We start from the raw sequence: 25,188 nt of genomic DNA, 5'->3' as shown, positions 1-25,188 counted from the left end.
CAACGTCATGAGGCTGTGCCCGGAATGGGCCAAGCACAGTGTGGATGTTACAGGCTCATGTGTGGGTCCCAGGCTGTATGGGGTGACTGCCGCGGGCAGTGGTGGTCAGAGAAGGCTTCGTGGAGGAGGTGGGGCCTGAGCAGACGAGCAGGAGTTAAAGGAGCAGCGTGGAAGGAGAGGGCCATTTGGGAGGAGGGAGCAGCCTCTGCAGAGGCAGGACAGAGGGAAATGCACCAGGTGGGTCTGTTGCAGAAGTCCAGGAGGAATCTGTGACTCTCATAGCTGGGAGGGGCCCTGAATGCTGCGTCCATGGAGCGCTGGGCCTTCTCTACAACACTCTCCCCCACTACCTGTCTGGGCTCACGCAGTCAGTGATGGGCAGCTCACTACCTGTCAGGTGGCCGCTTTTGTCCTACAATAGGTCTGACGGTTACAGAATTCTTCTCTTCCCCGGTAGATGGGTAGCTTTCTATTGGGCCCTCTCTGCTGCTTTCTCTGCTTTCTCACCGTCTTTCCCCATGGGCCTGGCCTAAGCCACTTGCCTGGCCCTCCCTTCATGCAGTTGTGTTTCTAAATGTCAGCGCTGCTGCTCACAGTCAAGTTCCATTTTCTTCAGTCTCGTTCGCCTGCACTCTGGCGAGCTCTGCGGGTCCTCACTCTGGCTTTCTCGCTGCGCCACCCCCTCCCTGGGCTTGTGGCCTCTGTGAACTTGATGGGCACACTTTCCATATTGTGACAGGACAGAGCTCCAGGGAAGGCCGCTAGAAACCTTCTACTAGATAACTAGCAATCCAAGAATCAGCCCATGAACCAGCTGGAATCTCCGGGCCTCTGGCACTGCCGGCTCCACCTTGCCCACCAGGACTTCACAGCAGACCGTGGCTGGTACCTCCTAACAGCCAGAGGCCTAGGGTCTACTCCATACCTAGTCTTCTAGCCAGTTGTACAGGTCGAGACCAAAGCAGTTTGTTCAACTTGAGCTCGGGGCCCCATCGTGCCTTTCTTCTGTCAGCGCTCGCAGCCCATCTCCACCTCCAAGCCAAGGGCCAGTGCTAACCCCGCTCTGACCCCACCAGCCTGGGCTTCACCGGGCTCACCCAGATTCTTGCTGAGACTGGGAATGCCTTTTGTGGGCCCCTAGTCCCCTGTCCTTCACCACTGAGGGCAGAACTCACTGCCGAGTCTCCAAGGGCCTGCAGGCTTCAGCTCTCTCAGGATACTTTGGTTTCCTGGGACATCAGTCCCTTTGGAGATATCCCACAACCCTTCCCAGTGATGAGGCTTCTCCTTGACTAGAGGAAGGGATGTACCCATCCACTTACGCCCAGCGGCACCTCCCCTCGATTTCCACTGTTCCGGGTGAACCACCCGCCACTTCTCCCAAGGGTGCTCGCTGCTCTGCTGACCACTTCAGCCTAGAGGTTGGAACCAGGACCGCAGGTTCTAAGCTGTCATGCAGCCCTAGTTCTGAGAGGGCATTTGAGGCTTTGCATGATCTCTCAGTCAGGCCTTTACCCTTGCTGTCCTTCTGCCTAGAATGCTCTTTCTTGTCATTATTCTGGTTTCGGCTCAAATCCAATCTCCTCAGACACGCTTTCTCTGACCAACTAAGATCCCTGTCCCTTTCCTCTGGGTCTCTATCTCACTACCATGATAGAATGTCTTTGTTTGATTTATCACTATCTGAAATTACCTTACATATTTGCTTGCTTGTTTCTTTACTGTCTGTCTCTAGGATTCTAAACTCCAGGAGGGCAGGACCTTGTTTGTTCTGTTAACTAGTGGTACACAGAAGGTGCTTAATAAGTGTTGGCTGAATAAGTTGTGGAGAAATAAATGCCTCAGGCCTGACTCATTCCTTTTTCCCATCCTACCCAGTAGACTGTTGACCTCCCTGTGTTTCCAGGATGTCCCCATACTCCTTCAGACCCCTTTCACACGGGTGCCTTTCACACGTCTGCCTCTGCTGGGAGGGTCCTCCCGCCACCGTTCTGATTGGAGGGCGCCCCATCCTTTAAAATCCAGCTCCGTTCCACCTCCCCTTTCTGTCCCCTTTTTGGCTTCCTTACACCTTCCTCACGCCTTCACTGTGGGATTCGCTGTTGGCAGCTCAGCTCATCCAAGCCTATCTGGCCCGGGGGCTCCTCAGGCCGGGTGGGGGGTGGGTCCCCATGCTCAGCCCAGGGCCAGGTCCAGAGGAGCTGACTGCAGATGTTTGCTGAGCCCTGCTGGACAATAAGCCTTTTGGGTGTCCCTGTTGGGAGTGGGGTGTCACCTAGCTGATGCCTCACCTCTGCAGGGTTTCCTCGCCTTCTCTCTTGCCCCTGAAGCAGCCAGAGTGAGATTTTTAAAATGTAAATGTGATCAGCTTGCTGCTTGAAACCGTCCCAGAGAATCCTTACCACACTCGGAAAATTTCCAAACTCCTGACCATGGCCCACGAGGCCTGACACCTGGCCTCCCCTCACCTCCCCAGGCACCTGCCTCCCACTGTCCTGCTTTATTTCTGTCACACACCTATCACCCTCTGGAGTTTTCCCATTGCGTCTCTCCCCTCACTATACCACCAGCTCCTTGGGGCTGGGACCTTATCTGCTTCATCCATTGCTGTTTCCCCATCACCCAGCCCAGTGCCTGGCACACAGTACATGTCCAAAACGATTGTTACCTGACTGATTTTTTTTCTCATCCTTGATGAGAACAAGCTTCACTGTTTGACTTTTTCAGGAAACCAAGTCACTAGAAGATAAATTCTGCAAGGGCAGGGATTCTTTGTTGATTTTATTCGCTGTTATCCCCAGGGCCTAGAGCAGTGCTGGGTGCACAGTAGGCTCAATGCATGTTTGCTGGAGAAAAGGGTGGAAGTCCTCATTTGGGGCTGAGCTGGAGCCAAGAACCAATGTGTGAGACCCTCTAGCCTCACGAAGGGGACAATTCTCAGGAAGGCGAGCCCACCGGCAGGCTGCAGCTCACCTGACAGCAGCATGGGGTCCTTGTCCACGGACTTGCGCACCTGGTCAGACTCCCCTGTCAAGGAGCTTTCATCAATCTTGAGGTCATTGCCCTGGATGAAGAGGCCGTCGGCAGGGAGGAGGTCACCTGGTGGGAGGAAGGGCAAGGGAGTCAGTGGGGTCTCAGGTGGCTGGAGAGGCTGGAATAGTCCCTGGAATGAAGCTGTAATTACAAGGGCAAGTTTACCACTGGGGACTGACTGCATAGAGCGCCCAGGGTGCAGGAACCAAGATGGTGCCCATCCCAGGCCAACAGGCAGCCGAAAACTGGAGCCAGGGGAAGGGCCCAAGGCCTGGAGGGCGGAGGGTGGGCCCAACAACAATCTTAGCCCTAGCGGGCACATTCTTTGGTTTGTTAAGTGCTTCTCTTGGCCTGGTGTGGATTTGGGGCCTAGTTTTCTCAATCATTCATTCTCTGATCGCCACAATGATTTGGGGAATTCTTTTGAAAGGGATTAGTCTATCTTGGCGAGGTGGAGGATATGCTAAAGACGGGCACGTTATCAGGAAACCAAGCCCCTGAGAGCTGAATGAGGAGCGACACTCCAATCTCTCCCCTGTCTTCTGCCTCTACTTACCCAGGACATGTGTTGTCTAAACCCCTGTGGCACCAGCGTGCTCACTTTATCCATGGCAGGAATACAGGCTTAGAATGTTCGCTCATCCACGTCCACTCCCCGTAATACCTTCAGTAACCTTATAATCATCCATCAATAGCCAAATCAGGGATGGGAAATGGATTTCATCTCATAAACTCATCCTGAGTGTTGGTGGTCCTGGTGTGTTGTGTTGGAGCTTCTGAGGTTACACCTAGGCCCTGAGCTGTGATTGATTAGCAATGTCTGTGATGGGTGGCAGTTTTGAGAGTGGTGTCACATGGGTCATGTATTTGCTATTTCTGATATAAATGGATTCTGGAATCCTACCCCTTCCAGGAAGTAGCCTTCTACTTCCGAAGGATCTCAGGTGACATTTTGACTTGGGATCAGTCTTCGGGGACCCACCCCCTTCCTTGGGTCAGCCTCTTTGGGTCCCCTTGGCTTGTCCCACCTCTGCCCAGACTCTGGCTCCAGCACCTGGCTCTGTGGCTGGGACACATACCGTATTTGATTTGGGCGATGTCTCCAACCACAATCTCGGCCACAGGGATTTGGACCACCTGGCTAGCCCGGACCACGGTAAACTTCTGCTCCTGCTCGATACGGCTCTGCAGGCCCCGGAACTGCTTCTCCTTGCTCCAGTCATTGAAGGCTGTGACCAGGACCACACAGATGACCGAGAGGAGGATGGCAGCCCCCTCGATCCAGCCTGCCTCTGCCTCCCCTTCATCTTCTGCCCCGGCCTGGGCTGTTGCACATCCTGCAGAGAGCAGAAGGAAGCAGGTGGGGTGGAGTCAGGCAGGCAGAAGGGGCCTCGTGGGCCTGGATTTAAATCCCAGCTCTGCCAAGTAAAAAATGCTGATAATCAGGTGATCATGATCCATTTATGCAGTGCATCTGGGTGCCAGGTCCTTTGCAAAATGTTTTACACACATTATCTCAGAGCATTCACTCTGCCCATTTCACAGATGTGGAAGTTGAGGCTTCTTAGAGGACAAGTGACTTGCCTAAGCTAGGAAGAGCAAGTGGAGAACTACGGTGTCTGGCTTTAGAGCCTACCATCTTAGCCACTTCAGTCTTCTCTCTTCGTTCTAGCTATGGGATTGTGGGTAAATGACTTCACCTCTCTGAACCTCAGTTTTCTCATCTGTAAAATGGGAAGAATATTCTTTATCTTGGGGACCTATTGTAAGGGTTAAAATTTAGTAAGTTAAGCTCCATGGTGTCTTTAGCACAGACCTGGCACAAAAGAGAGGTCTGATTCACGAGAAAAGAGAAAAAGATGCAACAGAATGAAGTCAATGAATGTTACATGTGTATTAGGGTCTAAAACACAGTTTTGCTGATGTCCTTTCTTATATTTTTCCAGCAATCGTAAGGCAGGTCTCTAGGCGGGAGGGCAGGAACCACAACCCTGGACCTGCCCTATGACAAGCTGATCCTAATTCTGCAGCTGTCCCTGTGCTGTATGACCCTGGGTAAGTCATTGTGTTCCCTGAGCTGCAGCGCCCTCATCTGCAAAACGGGGGTTACTGAGACCACTTTCTGGGTTCGAGGAGAGGAAGGAGAAAGCTCTGGCCAGTGTCCCATCACAGGAGGTTCTTACTCGGCCCTTGTTGGATGTGAGCCTATACCACACAGTGAGGACACCTACACTCTGACCTATAGTGACCCTGCACTTCACTGAAACTCCCAGTCTGGGCCCTCAGATTGAGACCTGCCAGGCCCACGATGTGAAAAAGAAAAAGAGAAAACACCATACACCTTTGATGCAAAGGCCTCAGACTCAAAGGCAGGTTCTGCACACCTGGTGCCGAGCCCTGGGGCCTTTTTGAGCCATTCCATACATCCCATCTCCTGCTTCCCCACAAGGATCCAGAGAGTGAGTGGTATTGTCCCCATCAACAGATGAGGAAACTGTAGCCCAGGGAGGTGACTGACACAGCCACGGTGGGTGATGCAGCCAGGATGAGCCCAGGCCCTCTTTCCCACTGGGGGTGGAAAACGGCCCTCTCCATGGAAAGCAGCCACAAGCGGCGTCTGACCATCCACTCCTGGAGAACTCAGAGGAGTGCCCTTCCACGGGGCTGGGCAGGGGCTGGGCTATTTGCAAGGCCTGCTGTATGCCAAGCATCCACTTTAATCCTCAAGCTGGCTGAAAAAAGGACAGCAGTTCAGAGGGGCAGCATCTCACCCAGTGTCACACAGACTTGGTCTGCCCACTGTCCCCGAGCCCAGCGTCCCCTCTGTCATGTGGTGGCCTCACATGGGAAAGTACAAAATGTTGCCCTAAACCTATGGCCGATCACTGGACGTCCAAGTCCATCCCCAGGAAGAGAGAAGAGCAGTATAAGAGACTCCAGCAGGAGAATCTGGGAAGCCAGGGGTCAGAAGCAACATAACAAGAAGGCCAGGGGTGACCAGGGAAAGCGTCTTGGCTCTGAGCTCCTGGGAAGGTTCAGGCTCAGCGGGTGGGTCCAGGCTTGGAAGAGCAGAGAATCATTGCGGCCCAGCAGTGTGTGTCCCTGAAAAATTCCACATCTTTCGTGGAACCAGCTGTTCCTTGCAGGCTAGTTAACAACTAACGTCATTGTCTGGGGCTCGCAAAGCCACTTTTTGTTTCCTTTGGGAATTTTAGACTGTTCCAGTAATTTAAAACTGTTTCACTGGACCAGCCTTTGGTAGTAATGATACAATTGTGCTGACACCTGACAGCAGGCCAGACCTGAGTTCAAATTCTAGTTGTGCTACTTAACTGCTATGTGCCCATGAGCTAGCTGCTAACCACTGTGCCTTGGTTTTCTTATACACAGAATGGGGGTAATGAGAGGCGCTCCCTCCTAGGTGGTTGAGAGGACTCAGGGAGAGCCTTTAGGTAAAGCATGACCACAGCAAGCACACAGTACATGCTCAGTTAACGCTGCTGCTTCCTCTTGCCCAGCGTTTGACGTGCAATATTGCATTCGAGCCCCCAGCCAGCCTGAATGGAGCCTTGAGCCCTGCGTTACAGAGGGAATCCAGCTGGATTTCAGACCACATGATGACAGGAGGAGGGGAACTAGGGTGCCCCTCTACCACCATGAATGGTGCCAACAAAAATCCCCAAATGGGGAAACACAGGTGAACCTTGCTAAACAGAAACCCAATACACAGAAATGCGTTCTCTTGGACTTCGAGGGAGGGATTTAAGCTACAGAGCCCAGTGCTTCACTTTACAGGACTTATCCCCTGCCCTTGCCACATATTCCACACGGGAAGGCTGCTCTTTCCCTGTTGTGTGCTTCGTCAATGTACCCCACCCCCCATTAGTCACTGCAGCATTCAGGGCATGTAGAGACAACGCAGCACAATGGAAAGCCTTTAGGTTCTGGAATTGGAAAGCCCTGGCTTCAAATCCAGGCTCTGCTGTATGACTGTGGGTAAGTGACCTAACATCTCTGAGCCTCAGTTTGGACAGCTGCAAAGTGGAATGACCCCAGGGACTCTGTGAGTTCTGGACCTAGTAACAGCTGGCACATGGCCTGGCACCTGCTAGGTATGGGACAAACACTAGTCCTCTTCCCCTTTTCATGAACTGCTCTCCTTAGACTGACTTCTGGAAACCAAGGCACGGTGGTTAAGCAGGATTTGAACCCTGTTCCCTTGACTGCCAGTTCTGCCTGCTGCCCTTGCTGATTCAATACCAAGGAGCCCTTTGGCCCTTGAGGGCACTCACTCTGCTAGCAAAAGCCCATTAGCTTTTATCTCCTCCTGAGACTGTCTGATGACTACATGGTGCCTTGGGATGGCCAGACAGTGGGGATGCAGATCACTGGGTTAGGTCTTCAGCCACCGGGAGCCACTGCACCCTGGAAACAACTCCTGATGCCCCTAATGCATTTAGGGGGAAGAGTCGAGGAAGGGGAAGAAACAGGGGAGTGGGCAGATCTCTTCTGGACTGGAGCAGTGACAGGATCTAGGGATGTGACCACATGGTCTGGAGAACCTGCAGCTGCTTTCCCTGGACCTGGGGTTTTCTAGGGTGTGGCCTCTCACTGTCTGTGACCTTGGGGAACCTGCGTGGCCTTGCTGGGCTTGTTCACCAGTAAAATGGGGAAGCTACCTCTTAGGTGGTTAGTAGGGCCTGGCCTTGAGTAAGGGCCCTCAAAACTGGTCAAGCCGCAAACGTTTTCTAGGCACCTACTAAGTGCCTGTCCCCTTGCTGGCACTCTGGCACTAGGGGAGCTGCCATGGGCAGGGAGTAGGGAGCGCTGAGTGTGCCAATGCCAGCCCTGCCACAAACATACTGTTTGACCTTTGACGAGTGTCTGGAGGTCTCTGAGCCAAGAAAACAAACAGGGAAGGGCTGTGGGTGATGTGAGGCACCCTCCAGCCTGTTAGTCTATCCCCAGAACCATTTTATACATAACTGACCTGGCTGGGTGTCCTGGCAACAGGGACAGTTCAGAGCTCAGAGCTCAGGCCTGGCTGTTGGGGAGAAGTAAGTATTGTCACAAAGTGCAGGAACCTCACTCTAGGGGAGGATTGTGCGCAGCTGCCCTCACTGACCCAGAGTGTGGTCTGAGCTACTGTCTCAGCTGGGGTGGGGGTGCCGGGAGGGGCAGTGGAAAGAAGCAGAAGACTTGGATTTCAAATCTGGCCATACCTCCTACCAGCTGTGTGACCTGAGGCACATTCTCCCCGCTGTGGGCCTCGGTTTCCACCTCTCAAAGATGGAGGTGATTGTAGCCATCTTTTTGAGGGTGGTGGGGAGGCGCCCCCTGGCACACACTGGGAACTCCATGCCGGCTCCCACCTTACCCCCTCCACCTCCTGCCCTCTGAGTCCTAATCTTGTACTAAATTGGGTCACGTGAGGTCTGGCACTGTCTCAATTCCGCGCCTTTCTGAGGAAATGCAGCTGAGGGACAGGAACGAGGGCTCAGAAGTCAGAACGTCTCTGCCTGAGTCATGGTCCTGCACTTCCTAGAGCGTGACTGAGCAAGTCATTTCCTATCTCAGGGCCTTGGTTTCCTGGATAACAACAGCACCTTCTCACCGGATTGTTTTAAGGATCAAATGAACTTCTACTGTAAAAGCTCCCAACTAGTGGTGGCTATAAAAATAGTAAGAACAGGCATCGTTATTATTATGCTTCTGTGTTGCACTCTGAGCTCTGCTCAAGGTTATTCAAGTAGCCATGTATAATCTTCTACATTTTCTATAAAACTTCTGCAACAAATGCTGCCCGTCACGTATCTCATAATGTCTTACGTAAAAGTTCATCTTGGAGTTCTTTGTCAGGGGACATACCATGTTCCTAAATAACTGTTTTTCCTCCGACGGATAACTTGAGCTATGCAAATCATCCTAATTCCCTTTCTGCCTTGGCTGCCAGGAAGCTGAAAGTCAAATTTATATCTCACTCATGGCAGCAAATACAGTTGGTTTATTTGCTTTCATTCTTTTTCTGTCTATTTGATCTCATCTTGTGAGTTGTGTCCTTCTTATGTCTTTAAACCCTCTTTGGAAAGAGATCATGCAGGAAAAAAAAGTCAACTTAGTAATATTATGTATAAAATTGAGGCAGTTGGCCTAATAGACTTGGTTTTCTGGTTTCTCAGGCAAATCTGGCTTGGGAGGGTGTGGGGAGAACAGGTATTCAGGGAATCTCAGAGACACCTCTTCATTTGGGGAAAGGAGGCCCATAATGGTTATTTTTTACATGCTATTCCCTTTTTATTTGCTTTCCTGAAGCAGCGAACCTAGTTCGACTATTTATGCATTACATTCATTAGGAAATGTCAAGTCATAATTAATAAAGACATGTGTTTATAATGTCCTACTAATGAAAAATCAGGTTATAAAAATCTAACAACAAAACAATATATCTTATGTGATTCCCGTATATCCTATAATATTTGTGTGTATATCTGTCTAGCTATCATGTGATCAAGGTTTAAAAACCTTTGCCATCATAAAGGAAAGCAGTCATCAAGTTGGTAAATCCCTAGCCCGTAGCAGGTGCTCAGTTTCTGGAATGAAAAGTTGGGTGGAGGTCCAGGTTTTCCATTAGGAGTCCTACGTCCTGACTTTGAGAAGAGTGGGTTTGTTCCAGGACCCTCCCAGGGTGAGTGGGGTGGTGCTTCCTGCCCCCATGGTACAGTGTCCCCCCTCAGACTTGGATGCCCTCGCAAGACCGAGATTCCTCACGTGGGAACACGATGTAGCATCTGCCTCACAGTGTGTGCATCGCGCTGAACCAAGCCCGGCCCGAGGACGTGAGGTGGGGGGGTGGGGCGCAGAGACTGAATCCTTCTCACGCAACGCACAGGAGATAAGGTCCCAGGCGAAGACGCAGAGAAGGACGCCCAGGGCAGCCACACCCATGATGCCAGCAGGTCCAGCACCCACCGGGCGTCTGCTATGTGCCAGGCTGTCAGACACTGACCACGTGTCCCTTCATCTCCACGTCGTAACAACCCTTCCAGGTGCGATCACTTACCCTGGAAGGGTTATTATGAGGAGGAAACTTTTGCAGATGAGGAAACTGAGGATCACAGGAGGAAAGTGACTTGCTTAAGGTTACACAGCTGGGATGTGATGGAGACAAGTTTCTAACCCAGGGGAGCTTGACTTCAGAAACTGTGTCTTCAACCATTTTATTCTCTTTTCACACTGAAAGGGGAGAATGGTGGGGAGGGGGAGAATGGTTTTCTTGAGGCAAAACGTCCCACCCTGACCTTCTAGGAGAGAGGTTGGCAAACTTTCTCTGTAAAAGGCCAGACAGTAAATATTTCAGGCCTGTGGGCCATGCAGCCTTTGTCGCGGTTGCTCACCTCTGCCACTGCAGTGGGAAAGCAGCCATAGACAATACGGAAAAGAAATGGGAGTGTCACAATAAAATTTTACTTTTAAACAATGAAATAAATTTCATGTAAAAGTCACACGTCACAAAAAGTATTATTTTGATTTTTTTCAACCTTTAAAAAATGTAAAAACCAATCTTAGCAAACGGCCCATACAAAAACAGGAAAGTGAGCCTGCTTTGGCCTGTGGGCTGTAGTTTGCAATCCATGTTCTAGAATATCCAGTGCAAAGAGCTCTGATGTCATCATGAATTTTGTCATCGTTGCAGGCCGCAAGGAGCAAGTGACTTGGGGTTCTGAGGAGAAGCCCAGCTTTGGAGCTGAAGGACGGTCCCTCAGAGGCTGGAGTGGACCCGAGGAGGATATCTGTGAATGGGGTTGTCAAGTACCATCAAATCTAAGAGTGTGAATGCAGCTCACTGGGTAAGCAATTTGGGGGCTTTGTCCTCAGACGTGAGAGTGGGGAGCCCTCAGAAAGCAGCCTGGACAGAGGTCTGAGCACCCTCACTTGGATTCTGTCCAACAGAACCAGACTCTCTCAGGGAGGGGCCTGAGCAACACTGTTTTGAAGAAGCTCCACTGCAAAAACCTAAGGACTCTATTAGCTGGGTGACCTTGAGCACGTTAACGCACTTTTCTGTGCCTTGGTTCTCTCGACTTTAAAATGGACATAATCATGGCCCCTACCTCATGGAATTGTTAGGAGAGCATCTCAGCCCAGAGCTTGGCATACCGTAAATGCTCAATAAATGCTCACTATAATTATTCCTATTGATGGTCCAACCCTTGCATTTCACTGGGGGTGGGGCTGAGCCTGGAGTCTGGCTTGGCCACTCACGGGCGCTGTGCCTTGGCCTTGGTTTTCTCACCTGGAAGGAGCAGTAGCCATGAGCCCTCGGCTGTGGCAACCCTCCATTGTGGCCGGGCATGCACATTGCAGGGAGGGAAGTGGGGGTCCGAGGCCCCCCGTCTTACCTTCACTGCTCTCGCCAGGCGGGTGGTAGAAGGAGAGCCCCAGGGAGATGATGGCCGCGATTTCCAGGATGATGAGCGTTACATCTTGCAGCGCTTCCCACACGAGCTGCAGGAAGGTTTTTGGCTTCTTTGGAGGTATGAAGTTTTGCCCAAAAATCTGCTTTCTCTTTTCTAGGTCTGAAGCGGTGCCCGGCAAACCTGTGGACACAGTGCAGAGAAGTTGGTCTGGAGGGCCCAGGAGAGACACACACACGTTGCTGGAATTGTCCCAAGTGGGGCTGGTCACATGGCAAAGGGCAGAGACAGGGAAGAAATAGAGCAGGAACCTTGCAGGCACCAGCGAGGATCCCAGCACCAGTGCTCGATTTGGGCCCAGAACGGGCACCTGGGAAATGCCAGAGATACCTCATAGTGGGGTGAATGGTGGCCTCCCCCAAAGATATGTCCAAGTCCTAGCCCCCAGAACCTGTAAAGGTGACCCTATTTGGGAAAACGGTCTTTGCAGATGTAATTAAGGATCTTGAGATGAGATCACCCTGATTATCTGGATAGGCCCTAAACTCAATGACAAGTGTCTTTGTAAAAAACAGAGGGGAAAAGACACAGACACAGAGAGAAAAAGTCCATGTGAAGACAGAGGTAGAGATTGGAGTGATGCAACCACAAGCCACAGAGGCCCAGAGCCAACAGAAGCGGGAAGAAGCACGCATGCAATGTTCCTTAGAACGTTTGGAGGGAGAACGGCCGACACCTTGCTTTTGGACTTCGGGACTGCAGAACTGTGAGGGAATACATTTCTCATGTTCAAAGCTACCCACCCTCTTTGTGCTCATTTGTTACAGCAGCCCCAGGAAGTGAATACACACCACCATGCCCACCGGGCACCTGCACCCTTGCTCCTGCTTTGCACTCGCCTTCCCTGTTGAGCACAGACTCCGAGGCCTCCGCCTGGGTGAGAATCCCAGCCCCTGCTCCTAGCGCTCTGAGCCTCACTGTCTTCCTCTTCAATGCGGATGGTGATCGCACCTCACCCATGGGAGCCTGTGAGCATCTCATGAGATAATGCATGCAGTCAAGTGAGTGTTTGTTGAGCACCTACTATGTGCCTGGCACTGTTCTGGACACTGGGATAGAGCAGTGAACATGACAGAGCGCCTGACCCAAGGAGCTGACCTCCCAGTGGACACCTGTGTCCAGTACCTGGGGGATGGTGGACGCTCAACTGATGTTAGTGGTTCGGGCGCCATCTTCCTCCAGGTGCATCTGTGCCTTAGAAGAGGAGGCTGAAAGTGAACCTTGCACTGTGAAAATTCAGCTGTGTGGCAGACAGAGGCCAACTCCAGTGGGCGGGGCCAGCTACACTGTCTACGGGGCCCCTTTGCTCCTCTCCTTCCTTTGATGCTGCCCTGTGTCACCCCAAGTCACTGGCATGTCATTTACTTTTCCCCTAACAAGTGCCCTGGCACACTGCCTGCCTTGCTCATGCTGTGCAGTGAGCCAGAAGAGCCCTTCCTGCCATGTCCACTGGTGAGCCCATTCTCAGGGCCTCTGCTGAGAAGACTTCCCTCCACGCCAGGCAGACCAAGGCTCCCTGCCCTCACGTCAAGCATGGCCCTGAGCACAGCAGGGCTTACCTGTTCACTGACCCACATCCCACCTGGGCCTCGTGTCTTGGGGGTGGACCACTCACAGTCTAGCACTCAAGGCACTCACCACCTTAGCATCCTCCCACCGACAGTACAGGTGACATGCCTGAGTGTTACAAGCCTGGCCTGGGGTGTCATCACAGAGACTGCAGCATGAATGGGCCCCTGCAGCGGGGCAATGTCTGTCCTGTCCTGGAGGCCAGCCCAGCCCCAGCTCACCTGTGGCTTCATGAGGATAGCTGGGGGGTGGACAGTGAGGGGAGGGAAAGGGGCACACCCTTTATGGGACCCCTGGTCTCAGGCTGCTCTCAAAAAGGAGGGACCTGGGGGTCCCCAGAAGAGCACCTCTACGAGGATGCTGGGGTCAGAGTGATGGAACTTTCTGCTGTTAGTTATGGGGGTGAGTGGTCTCATGCTAGATGGTTCTGGGGTGCTAATAGTCTGTCATTTATTGGCTCATTTCTCCATTCATTCACTCAACCCATGTTTCTCAGGCCTCCACGCGGGCCTAGCCCAGTGCTGGGTGCTGGGGAGAGTGTTGGGAAGGGAACAGCTGGTGGCTCATGGACGTAAGAGCTCAGTGGTCTTGGGAGTCCAGCAGCCTATGGTTCAGGGGTACAGGGAGGTGGCCATGTCCCGTCTGGGGTTCTAGGAGCAGAGCCTCTTCTGATGCTGACAGGAAGACCTCCTTCAGGAGCCTCTAAGAGCCAGACTGGCGAAGACCTTGCAGGAGAGCTGGGGGTGGGGGTTAGCTTGTACCTGGGGAGACCCTACACCCACTTTGCCTATCAGTGTGGATAAGCTCTGGAGATCTAATTTCATGCCTGTGCACTGAGAATGAGGGAGCCCAGAGCAGGGTTATGTCCATTTTATAGAGAGGGAGACTGAGGCCTTCATGAGACCAGCTGCTGTCTCGCGGCAGCTCCTTGGTCCTGAGAACCCAAGCCAGCCCTGTTCTAAGCACATGGAGATGTTGCCCGCCCCTCCCCATGCCGGGATGGCTAAGCTGCCCATATACAGAGCAAGCGGGCACAACAGTGTGATTCTAGGAACTGCTGGAAGGCTCCTTGTTTTCCCTCCTTTGTCTAATTCTACCCAGAGCCAACGTCTGAAGTTCTTCTACTTGGGCTTCTTCATTCTTTTCACTGAAGCTGTATTTCCTTTGGAGTCTGCGGGAGGGGGAAACCATCATCAGTTCTGACGCCGTGGTGTGGGGGGTTTCAGGCTTTCTCCTGGGAGCAGGTTTTGAGAAAGGGAAGGAGGGCGAGTTCAAGCGGGTGGTGGGTCTCTGAGGAAGGGGGCTATGACCGCTCAACAGTGGCCTCTGGGAGCAGTTTGGTCACCTAGTTCCTTTCTGAGACTCAGTTTCCCCTCAGGGGGAGTTGGATAGGATGGGTAGGCCCTAAGGATACAGGGTTCCCAGGTCTGCAGGCCCTGAAGTGCTCACATTTTGGGGCTCTTCCTAAGACTTGGTGTAAACAAAGAGCTTCACTAAGAAGAAGCTTGGAGGGGGTAGGGCCAGCCCATCTCCAGGGCCCCTCCTGAGTGATTCAGAGAGAGGCGGGTCTCCGAATCTTCTGAGGGTCTGTATTCAAACATTCTGGAGCCTATAGAGTGAGCCACTGAAGACGTGGATGTTCTCTAGTTCTGGGAGTCTGGCCACGGCTCAGAGGTTCTGTCACGCTAGGGATTCAGAGGCTTGGCGTTGAGACCCTGGGTCCTGGGAGACAGCAGAGGGCAGGGGTTGCAAATTCGAATAGCTGTGAGGGCCAGGCAGGCTTTGTGGACGAGTGCAGTGGGTGATGGGAGACAACAGAGGGGTGGGGCGTGGGGCAAAGTGAAGACCCTCAGTCCTTCTAAAGGGGGCAGCTATCGCTCAGCTCCTGTGGGGAGTGTGGGCCCAATGTGGCAGGTCTTCCAATCTTCTAAGAGAAGCTGGACACTTGGAATTTAACGTAAACACTCCCCAGTAAAAATATTCCAGGGCCAAATACAACAGACCCGTAGCTAGATTCAGCGCCCAGGTTGCTAGTTTGAGACCCCGGAGGCTGTGGGTTAGGAAGAGGGCGGAGGCTGGAAGGGCGAGGTGACAGAACAGAATAGCCTTTCTGTCACTTCCCCTCTCGCCTGGGTTGCTCCCTCCCCAGCACCAAGCCCTGTCCTACTCCCCACAGGCCTCTGAGAGGTCCTCTGTTCTTCAGACATAACAGCTCTGAGAATAACAATGTTTGTGCGTTCTGCTACAGCTATTTCCATAACAATAAACACCCCAGTATATAAATCCAAGATGGGAACCTTCAATGTTGAGGCTCATAGGGGGTGCCTGAGGTGGCAGATGGTGGCCATAATGTCTCATTCACCCTCTTTTCCTGAGCTGGAGTTAGGGATACCAAGCCCCAAGAACGCAGGTGGGGTTTGGACTCAGATGTCATGGATTCAAATCCTAGCTCTGAGTGACTTCACCGCTAGTGCCTCAGTTTCCCCATCTGTAAAATGGACAACAGCAGGGCCTGCTTCACAGGGGTGGGATGAGACTTCAGTGGGACACCTTGTGTAAGGTGCAGTGCTGTGCCTGGCATCAGGTGAGGATATTATACTATATTGTCCAGCTTTAGGCAGTGTGAGCAATTCATCATGCCCTCCTCGAGAAGGGAGACTGGACAGGTGAGATTTCAATAACATGGCGGTGGGGGGGGGCAGTCCAGGTGAGGATAGTGCCCAGCAGAAGGGCTGTGTGGCCACAGATAAGCCGCTTCTCCTCTTTGGGCCTTAGTTTTCCCACACGTGACATGAAGGGCTGGCTTAGCTGGTGGTTCTGAGGACCTACAGGTGGGACAGCTCACCTGGTCCAGCCCACCTGTCACCCTTTTCCCAGGAGCAGGATTGTGTAGCCTCCCCGCCTTCTGGCTGAAAATTAACATGCGTAGCTTGGGGCACAGAAGCAACCGAGGCTGGCATGAGCGACAAATGGTGTTGGAGATTCAATTTAGATTAAAGGACATCTCACCATTAGCATATTAAAAATTAATACACTGTGTCAAATATTGCTGGACGAGGCCAGCCAGGCACTGAAAATTCAGAAACACAAATGCATGGAAATTGATGTCAGACGCTGTGTGGGACTGTGGGTCTTCAAACGTGTTTCTTTTTGTACGAGAGGCAGAGGACAGAACACTGAGTGACGAGTCCGGTTTGTGGGTGAACGTGGGCCAGCTGCTTCATCTTCAGAGACTCAGTTTTGTCCTCAACAAAGTGGGAACAAAATCACCCCTAGGCTGTGGTGAGCCAAACGGAGAGGAATGTGTGAACGCTCTCTAACCTATACGGGTGCCAGGACTGTGCCTTCACAGTAAAAAATACTCCAGCACTTGTCCCAATTCCTCTACTGCAGTCAGAAGTTGTGTGTTCTATTAATTACAGAAAAGGAGAAAGCCAAGTGCGAAGTGTGGGGGACGTTGGTTGTACAGGAATTATTTGCTGTAATGGCTGCTTGCTGTCATTGGACATTTGAGGAATCCTTGCTCCCAAATTCATCTCTATCCAGTTGTCCAGGACACAAACTGGATTTTTTCCCAGTCTTTAAACCTTTGCCTCTGCCAGTTTCCCCATTCCTCTTCTTCGAATGCCTTCCTCTCCTTTCTCAGCTATTTTGGACCCAGGGTTGAGTGCTGCAAACGGTAGCCTCAGGCTATCAGAGGGGTTTTTGTTTGGTGGACACTGTATTTTAAACAAACAGAAATTTGTTGCGAACATTAGGTGATTCCACATAAACATCCTGCCGTCTGGCTCAGCAAGGGCATGTGCCTGGACCTCGGGGAGTTGGAAGCTGTGAATGAAAGCTCTCTGACCTGAACATTGGTCCCACGTTGGCTCTGCAAGGAAAGCTCAGGGGGACAGTGAGCGCCAGCTTAGGTTCTTTCGTGGGCAGAGGGCAGGACCTCCTCAGAGGTGAGCTAAGGTGGATGGTTGATGTAGGGAGGGAGGGGAGAATGCATGCTCAGGTTGGACGGCCCGTGCTGGGCGTCCTGTCACCAGATGCCAGGGCCCCAGGGACTCAGGAGCCTCCTAGCTAAAGAGGCCCGAGTTCCCCCTCTCCTATTCAGCCCCTCTCAAGGTAGAGAAAGTAGTTAGGGTTGTATTAGATGGTGTGCATCCAATCATCCACTTGCTCATTTAACCAACTAACAAATAACATTTATTGAGCACCTACTATAAGCCAAACATTGTTCTACGTATTGGGGATACTGCAGTGAGGAAGAGTGGGCTGCTAGGAAGGTTTCTTGGAGGAAGTGTAACTGGGTGAGCTTGGAAGAAAAAGTGGGGGTTAATCAGGTGAAAGGGTGTGGGTTGGGGGAGAGAGGAGCTGCAAAGGCTCAAAGAGCTTGGAAAAAGCCAATGTGGCTGGAGCATCCCTAGTTTGCCCCTCAGGAGAGGGGGCAGATGTTCCCCACAGAGGAGAACATATCTATTATGTGTCACACAGCGTCATCATTACACAGGCCTTGGGGTGAGAATGAGGGGTAACCTACTGGACACTGGCTCATGGAACTCAACTTGTTTTCCTCTTCCCCTTGCCTGCTTGGTAGCTCTGCACTGACTTTGCGGTTCCCCTCTTGGAGTTGCACTGGAGTGGCATGTATCGTGCCTGTGAATCACCATCTGACTTCTCCTTTCTTCCCTTTGTCTGAACTTCCTCAAGTTGTTTAAAATCTTTCTGTATGAGACACACTTTCATAAGCTGCCTTGGAGGACATGCATAGTTAGTCAGGATAAAAAGGGGCTATTGAGGTAAGTAAAGGCACTGAGGCTGGGTTAGAGGTCAGAATGAGGGGGCGAGACAAGAGAATAGAGACATATAAAATATAACTTACTTTCTGCCCTGGTGACTGGGGACAGGGGTTTGTTCTTCCTGTGTGAGGGGCACTGAAACAAAGCACTTTATGCTGACAGGCTGGGCTCTACCAAAAGTAGGGGCCTCTGGCCATTGAGAGGGGCTTAGGGTGAGGGTTCCAGGCCCTCTAGGTGACCTCTCACCTTTTTCTCTGCTCTGAGACCCTCCGGAAGCTGAGCATCCCTGTTTCCAGCCAAGGGACCCCAGAGAATTTTTTGAACCCCCAGTAGGAGCTGGAGTGAACTCTGCCCACTGAACCCGGCCGATATTCGGGGTGTGTGTGTGTGTGTGTGTGTGTGTGTGCGCGCGCGCGCGCGCGTGCGCGCTGGGGGGGGTATTGTCGGACTGAGTGAACCTGTCTGCTGCCTGAGCAAATGATTTCAAGTAAAAAGGAAGCACAATAATCACGTCGCCCAGACTTTCCGCCTGCCGTTCAGTGCTACCGCAAAACGAACTGCTCCCTCAGATGCTGGGGCAGGAGGCCACGGCCTCGGGCGGGGGCGAGGGGAGAGGTAGCAGGGAGCCTAGGGCGGGCTGCTTCCAGAGGTGGTGTGGGTGGGAGCCCCTGTTTCCAGTGACCTCAGACCTGGGTTCAAATCCCAGCTGCTCTTTGGTTCAGAGTTAGTGCCTTGGGCAAATCAGGAGCGTCAGTTTCCACCTCTGTGCAATGGGGTAAAAGTACACTTGGCTTGCAGGACTGACAGAGGACCAGGATTATGATGTATGATGTGTATAAACAGTGCCTGGCACACACTGGCCCTCATACATGATAGGTGCAGTTAGGTAACCACCACGCTACCACGACTCCTGTTCCTCTGGGCCCGGAATATGCCTCCCGGACAGTTCTGTCGGCATTGCCACTGTGTTAGATGTGTCCGAATTCACCATCACAGCCACAACACACCCCTACCTTAGTCCCGTGACCTGGTTTGGATGCTTCTTTACTTGCTGTGTGACTTTGAGTAGATCACTCACCCTCTCTGGTTCTCATTTGAGGATCAAACAGAACCAAGGCTCTGACAGTGCTTTGTGAACTGTAAAGCCCTCCTCTTCTATAGTGATTACCCCATTATGCAGGTGTGTACACTGAGGCACAGGGTCCTTCTGTTGGGAGGGCAACTGAGTCAGGCCTCTTGCCACAGAGCTCAGCTCTCACACCTGCCCTGCTCCAGCCAGATCTAGTCAGGGGTGGGCTCTGTCTGCTCGGAACGAATGCCTTACAGTGACCTTCCCTGATTAAGCTGATGTGAGTCATTGGTCCCGTCAACTCTGGGGTGCTTAGGACATTTCAGATGAAACGAATTGCAAGTGCTTTCCCAGTAAACCAAAGGTGGCTTCATGGGCCTGCTGCATGTATTTAAAAACCATTATAAGATTCAAACCAGGTGGTGCCCGTGAGGCCTCCCAGAAGGCAGATGTGTCACTGAGTGTGTGAGAAGCTGTCTACATAGGTATGTACAGAGTTGGGGGTGTGGCTGTGTGTGCGTGCGCAGTGTGGGCACACGTAGGAGTGTGGCACGGGGCTGCATGCAGGAAGGGGCGTCCACACGCACATACCCTATCAGAGGCCAGGAAAGCGGGCAGCTTGACAAGGCATCACTGCTGGGTATTTGGGGAATTCCTGATGTTCCAGACAAAAGAATGAACGGGAGGGCAGACTGGAGTCAGAGCCTCACTACTTGCCAGCTCTGTGACCCTGGGCTGGTGACTTCCCCGCTCGGGGCCTTAGCTTCCTCCTGTGTAGTGCCTACCTCGGAAAGTCGGTGGGAGCACGCCTACTGCGCATGGACCGGCACCGGCACATGGTAAGAGTTCGGGAAGCACTCACGGCTACTATTGAGCTACACCCCCACCCGCTCCTGGAGGCACTGGCTCCTGACTCGATTGTCCATTAGAGTCACAGGGAGCTTGGAACAACATTAACGTCTGGGCCCCAAACCTGGAGATCACGATGGATTGGACTAGGGCATGGCGTGGGGCCTTGGGAGTCTAAAAGCTCCCCAGGGACACACAGCCAGGTGGAGGCATTTGTGGTTCAGGGACCAGCGGCTTCAGCATTACCTGGACACATGTTAGAAATGCAAATTCTCAGGCATCTGCATTGTGACAGCCCTTCCCTGGGGACCCAAATACAGGCCCTGGTTGAAAAACCACTGCCCTGGGGAGAGGGAGAGGGAGCCAACCTGCTCGGTGCTCTGAGCCACACCGACAACGCTGGCACTGGGGGTTACTGTCGAGGCTGAGGGCAGCATCTTGTTCAGGTCACTCAGCGGCGAGGGACAGAGCCTGGGCCTGGCCTGAATCTACCGTCCCTCACTTCTGCAGGGGCTGCCCGCTCCTGGAGGGCCGCTCTCCCTCCCTGAAAGCTGCCCACAGTCAGGCTCACAACCTGCCCTGAGGTGGCAGAGGAGGGAATCGTGTTGTGATTTGAAAAGCTGACAAACCCAGACCTGAGCTAACGGGGACGCAGAGACCACACTCAGACTCTCTGTCTTCTGTTGGTGGTTGAAAAAGTTTGGAGAAAGAGACATTAGAAACAAGGTGGGGAGAGACAGGAGAGCAGAAGAGATCGATGGGGCAGAGTGGGTTCAGGAGCTCACGTTCAAGGTCGCTCTGACGGCGTCCCTGCCCTGCTCTACACCCCTCAGTGGCTCCCCATTCACAGCTGCATCCGTCTCCTGGGCTCACGGGAGCCTCTCTGATGTTGTCCAAAGGACTCTTCCCGTCTCACTCAGTCCTGCTGTATCCATCCCACTTTCCTGACAAGTGACAGGCCCCATAATATGCCTGGCATTTATCTGTATCTGTCTTGGTTCATCTGGCTCCTGCCCAGGACACCTACCCTTCCCCTCTGTTGAGCTACCATATTTAGTCTCCTGAGACCCAGATGAAAGTTTACCGCCACCTCCTGAAAGCCTTCCTCAATTTACCCAGCAAGGACAACCCATCTGTTAAGCCATGTTTAGGCCAGGAGCAGAAACCTTATCTTAAAAGCCATCTTGTCTTGAATCCTGTCTTGCCATATCTCCTAGGGGCCTGTGATCAGCGGGCCTGGGTGGTCTGGACAGCGACCTGGGACCAGGATATGGAGCTGGTGGGCTTGGTCACGCTCTGAAACCCTTTGTTGTTGAAGGGGGAACAGCCTCGTTCACCCCCTCCTATAAAACTCCACACCCCTCTTTGCTCGGGGAGGTTATGATCTTTTCCCTCTGCTCTCGCCTGTCCTCCTGCTGCTCAAATGCGCCAAATCAATTCTGACACGTAGACCAATCTTGGTCTCCCGCAACCCAGTCCTCCGGCTGTGCCTAAAACCACCCTTCTTGTCCTTCCCTGGTAGCATCTGTCACCTGGGTCATTCATTCACTAACACATTTATTGGGCATCTCTCCTGTGCCAGGTTTTGGCCCTGGGGGGTCAAATGCCAACTGAGATCCACTTTTTGCTGCCACTATCATTTGGACACTCATTCCACCATCCCCTAGAGGAGGATTTTCACAGCACACAGTAGGCCTGCACACAGTAGGCCTGCAGAAAAACTCCCTCCCAATCCTCTCCTGCCTCCCTGGGGATCAGACATGGAGATGTGGGTGCTGAGGCCACCCAGAGCTGCCTGCACACAAGGGAGGCCATGTGCCACCTGTAAGAGCCACTGAAGAAACCTGAGCCCGACAGTGCCTCTGCGGGAAGAGCCCAGCATGGGCACCCCTGTGGCCTTAGGCAGTCACTCTCAGTCCAGGACAGAGCTAAGGCCAGTGGGCATGGCGGGCATATGTACAGTACTTGGCATTTACCATCATATCATGGTGTTGTTCCTGAAGGGCACGGTGCAGGGGGAAGGGTGAGGGGTGTCTCTCTGGTCCGTAAGGGTCCCAGGTGGGCTTTTCTATGGATCCAGGGTCTCTAATAATTCCAGGTGCTGCCATGGGTAGTGTTTCCCGGTTCGTGTGCTCACACAGACCTGGCATCGAGCCCCGCACAGGCCCACGCAGATGCAGCACACAGCTGTGGCCGCAGCACTGGACGGCTGGCGTGAACGTGCACGGCCACAGCACTGGCTGGTTTCTCTGTAAACACGGGACATGGTGTCCACTGGTTTATGTGCACGCACATGGGCGTGGCACAGAATGGGACTGGTCACTTGTGAGCACCTCAGACACCATGTCCCTCTAAGCACCTTGACACATGTGCATAAGGATTTCTCCACTGATTTACATCCACCACTTGTCTTTTCCCCAAGACAGGCTGCATTTTCACCCCCGTCTCCACTGTAGAAATTCTTAGACTCACCAAACCTCTTAGCTCATGGCTCCAGAATTTTTACATGGGCAGGGAAGTAGGAAGGGGGGAGTATGGAAGCAGGTGGTGGGGATTTGGGTGGAAGGTAGGTGGCCAGTGAAAATATCAATTATCTGTACCAAAGAATGGAGGGGTTCAGTGGAGCTGGGGGCCTTGAATAGGGTTGCCAGATAAAATATAGGACATCCAATTAAATTTGAATTTCAGATAAACAGCAAATAGCTTTTAGTATAAGTTGTGTCCTATATAATATTGGGGACACACTAATAATAAAAACGTTATTTTTTGTTTATCTGAAATTCAAATTTAACTGGATGTCCCGTATTTGTCTTTTTTCTTCTTCTTTTTTTAGTTGCTTATAAGTTTATTATTTCCTATATGAAAAATCTTCATAGTAAACTGTTGTTTGGCTTATTAGCTCTCAGCAGCCTGTTCCTGAGCTCTGAGGAAGCTTGCCTTCTTCTGTGCTACCCTATCTTTCTTCTGGCAAGCGACATTTTGGGACGGCGCCACCTCTTCTTTTTAACTTCTTTCTTAGGCTTCTCAGAAACTGGATTCTCTCGTATAGCAGCATGAGCTTTCTTTGACATCTCCTCCATCATGTCTGGAGTTACGTTGTTCTTTATGTATTGAGAGAACTGTTTCTTGTAAGCGTCTTCACCTTCTTCCATTAGATAACGCGTATAATCTGCAACGTTCTGACCCATGAGGTGCTTCCCATGTACTTCTGCACTGAATTCATGCTTTCTGAATCATAACCAGGGAATCGTTTGATATTGTGAGGGATAGACAAGCCTTGGTCCACAGCTCCCTTCAGGGTCCCCCAAACTCTATTTCCAGTAGTAGTGCTGGCAAGCCCTGCATCCAAATACCAGGTTGACCGTCAATGCTTTCCACATTGCATTCATCTCCAGTCACCTCCACTTGACCTTCATAGATCTTGTCCATGCCTAACCTAACCTATTGAGAAGCCTGTGGGCCAGCAGCAGGCCAGTACAATGTGCTGCAGCGTAATTTGTCAGGCCAACCTTCACACGGTACTTTGGGAGTTCATGAGCATAAGCTGCATGGCTATCATATCTCTTTCTCTACAGGCATAAGCAATCTGACAAATGATATCTCTGTCGCTTACCCGAACAATCATCCTATATTTGGGTGTGCTGTATTTATTTTTATCCTGGATTACCAAGCATTTCGGGCATAATAATCAGTTTTACCCTCATGGTGTCTTCTAAATTTCACTTGGTATCTCTTGAAGTAGGCCTTATTCTTGACAACTTTAACAAATCCCATCCTGCTGAACAGAGCCCCACGTCTGCGGCTCACCACAGCCCACCTGCAGGCCCAGCTCGGCTCCGGGGGAGAAAAGCCAGTATTTTTCTTTGTTAAATCTGATAGCCCTACGCCTACAGCTACCCCAGTCACCTCTGCTTGGTTCCCCCACTGTTAGAGCAAGACAAGTCCTGTGGCCATCCAGGCTCACACTCCTACTTGACAGGTGGGAAAATTGAAGCGGGAAAATGACTTGGCCCAGATACAGGGTGATCCAGCGGCAGAGCTGGGGCTGGTCCCCTGACTCCTGGCCCAGGCCCTTTTCACCAAGGAAGGGGACATTCATCTTAATCAAGTGTACTTTAAAGAGCTGAGCCTTATTGCACACACACAAATTATGGCCATTTCATATTCTCTCTCTGTCATTTAAGAGATTTAATTCAGACTGTCCTGAGGTGACCCTGAGAAGCCTTTATCTCATCCCTTTGGATGAGGAAAATGGAGGCCAAAAAGCCATTTTTCTCTCCTCCTGTGAAGGGTCTTGATGGTTGAACACAGATATCTGAGATGTCATCAAGAGAGGAGCTTCCCTATTACTCCAGGAGGGGGCGCTCTGCAGAACTGCTGCTCGCAGCCTCCCAGCGCGGCTTGCAGAGAGGCAGAGGGGGCCACGTGCCAGACTTGACTCTACCACTTCTGAGACCTTGGGCAAGTGGTGTCATCTCTCTGAGCCTCAGTTTCCTCATCTTCAAATTGGAGCAGAGGGACGACCTAGTTCTGCCCACTGGGGTGAAGATGAAAGGAAGTACAAGATGTGAAGTGCCTGGCACACAGTTAGTGTCCAGAATTTGGGCAGAAAAATCCCTTTCCTCCGGTTGAACTCAAATGCCACCCTTAACACTGCATCGCCAGCTGTGGCAGAGTATTCTTGTCTTCTCACTGTTTTGTGACCTTGAGTAACCCCTTACGTGATGCAAGATCCCTCAACCCCCCTGCCCAGTCTCTCCACTACACTGGGGCTGCAGATGGGGGGAGGGGATGGTGCTATATGCACATGTATGTGCTCTTATGTGACCATCATTCTACACAGGTGACTTGCATTTAACACTCCTGGCCGTTTTATAAGATTGGGATTATAAACTCCATTTTATGGATGGACAAACTGAGGCTCAGAGAGGAAAAGTGAGTTGCTCAGAGCCACACAACTAAAGCCAGGATTTGAACCCAGGTCTTTGAGGCTCCACAGCTGTACTCTTTCCACACCATGCCAGGCTGCCTGCTTCAGCAATGAAATCAAAGCCGACACCTCCACCATTCTCCTTGCTGCTCTTGAGACAGACTTTTGCTATAAACGGAGACTTGGCAATGGACAAGAACTAGTTCCCAGGGATGCCAAGCACCTGAAGGGAAATGGGAAACTTAGTCACCAGGCTGGGTGTTGCTAAATATTTGTGTTGTCACTGTGATGTGGGTTCCTCCATTGGCATAAATAAAAGTCGTATATTTTTGAAAGAAAAAAAAAATTCCACAAGCATTTCAAAAGCTTCGACATTTATAGAAAAATGCATTTCTGTCTTTGGAAAGCGAGTGGGCTAAATAAATTGTGGTACATCCAGTCCATAAAATACTATGCAACAGTTTTTAAAAAATG

At 51.8% G+C, this 25,188-nt stretch overlaps 1 protein-coding gene and 1 pseudogene across 14 annotated transcripts in view; both read right to left on the bottom strand.

Annotated features, from left to right (window-relative positions):
• The window catches only part of ATP2B2 (ATPase plasma membrane Ca2+ transporting 2), a 360,315-nt gene that overhangs the window by 69,443 nt on the left and 265,684 nt on the right, over positions 1-25,188 (bottom strand). For all 14 annotated transcript variants that reach the window (XM_088798409.1, XM_019732636.3, XM_019732642.3 and 11 more), the window contains 3 exons: positions 11,433-11,630; positions 4,113-4,370; positions 2,974-3,099 (listed from right to left, as the gene is read on the bottom strand). In XM_088798409.1, the coding sequence (XP_088654535.1) occupies positions 2,974-3,099; positions 4,113-4,370; positions 11,433-11,630 (582 nt within the window). The remainder of the gene's footprint in view (positions 1-2,973; positions 3,100-4,112; positions 4,371-11,432; positions 11,631-25,188) is intronic.
• Positions 22,680-23,558, bottom strand: LOC109447906 (large ribosomal subunit protein uL18 pseudogene; annotated as a pseudogene).

This window comes from Rhinolophus sinicus, chromosome 5 (genome assembly GCF_057876585.1).
Source record: "Rhinolophus sinicus isolate RSI-liver-muscle chromosome 5, RSI-T2T, whole genome shotgun sequence".
Lineage (NCBI taxonomy): Eukaryota > Metazoa > Chordata > Mammalia > Chiroptera > Rhinolophidae > Rhinolophus > Rhinolophus sinicus.
The sequence above is the reverse complement of the archived record's forward strand: the minus strand, read 5'-3'. Positions and strand labels throughout refer to the sequence as shown.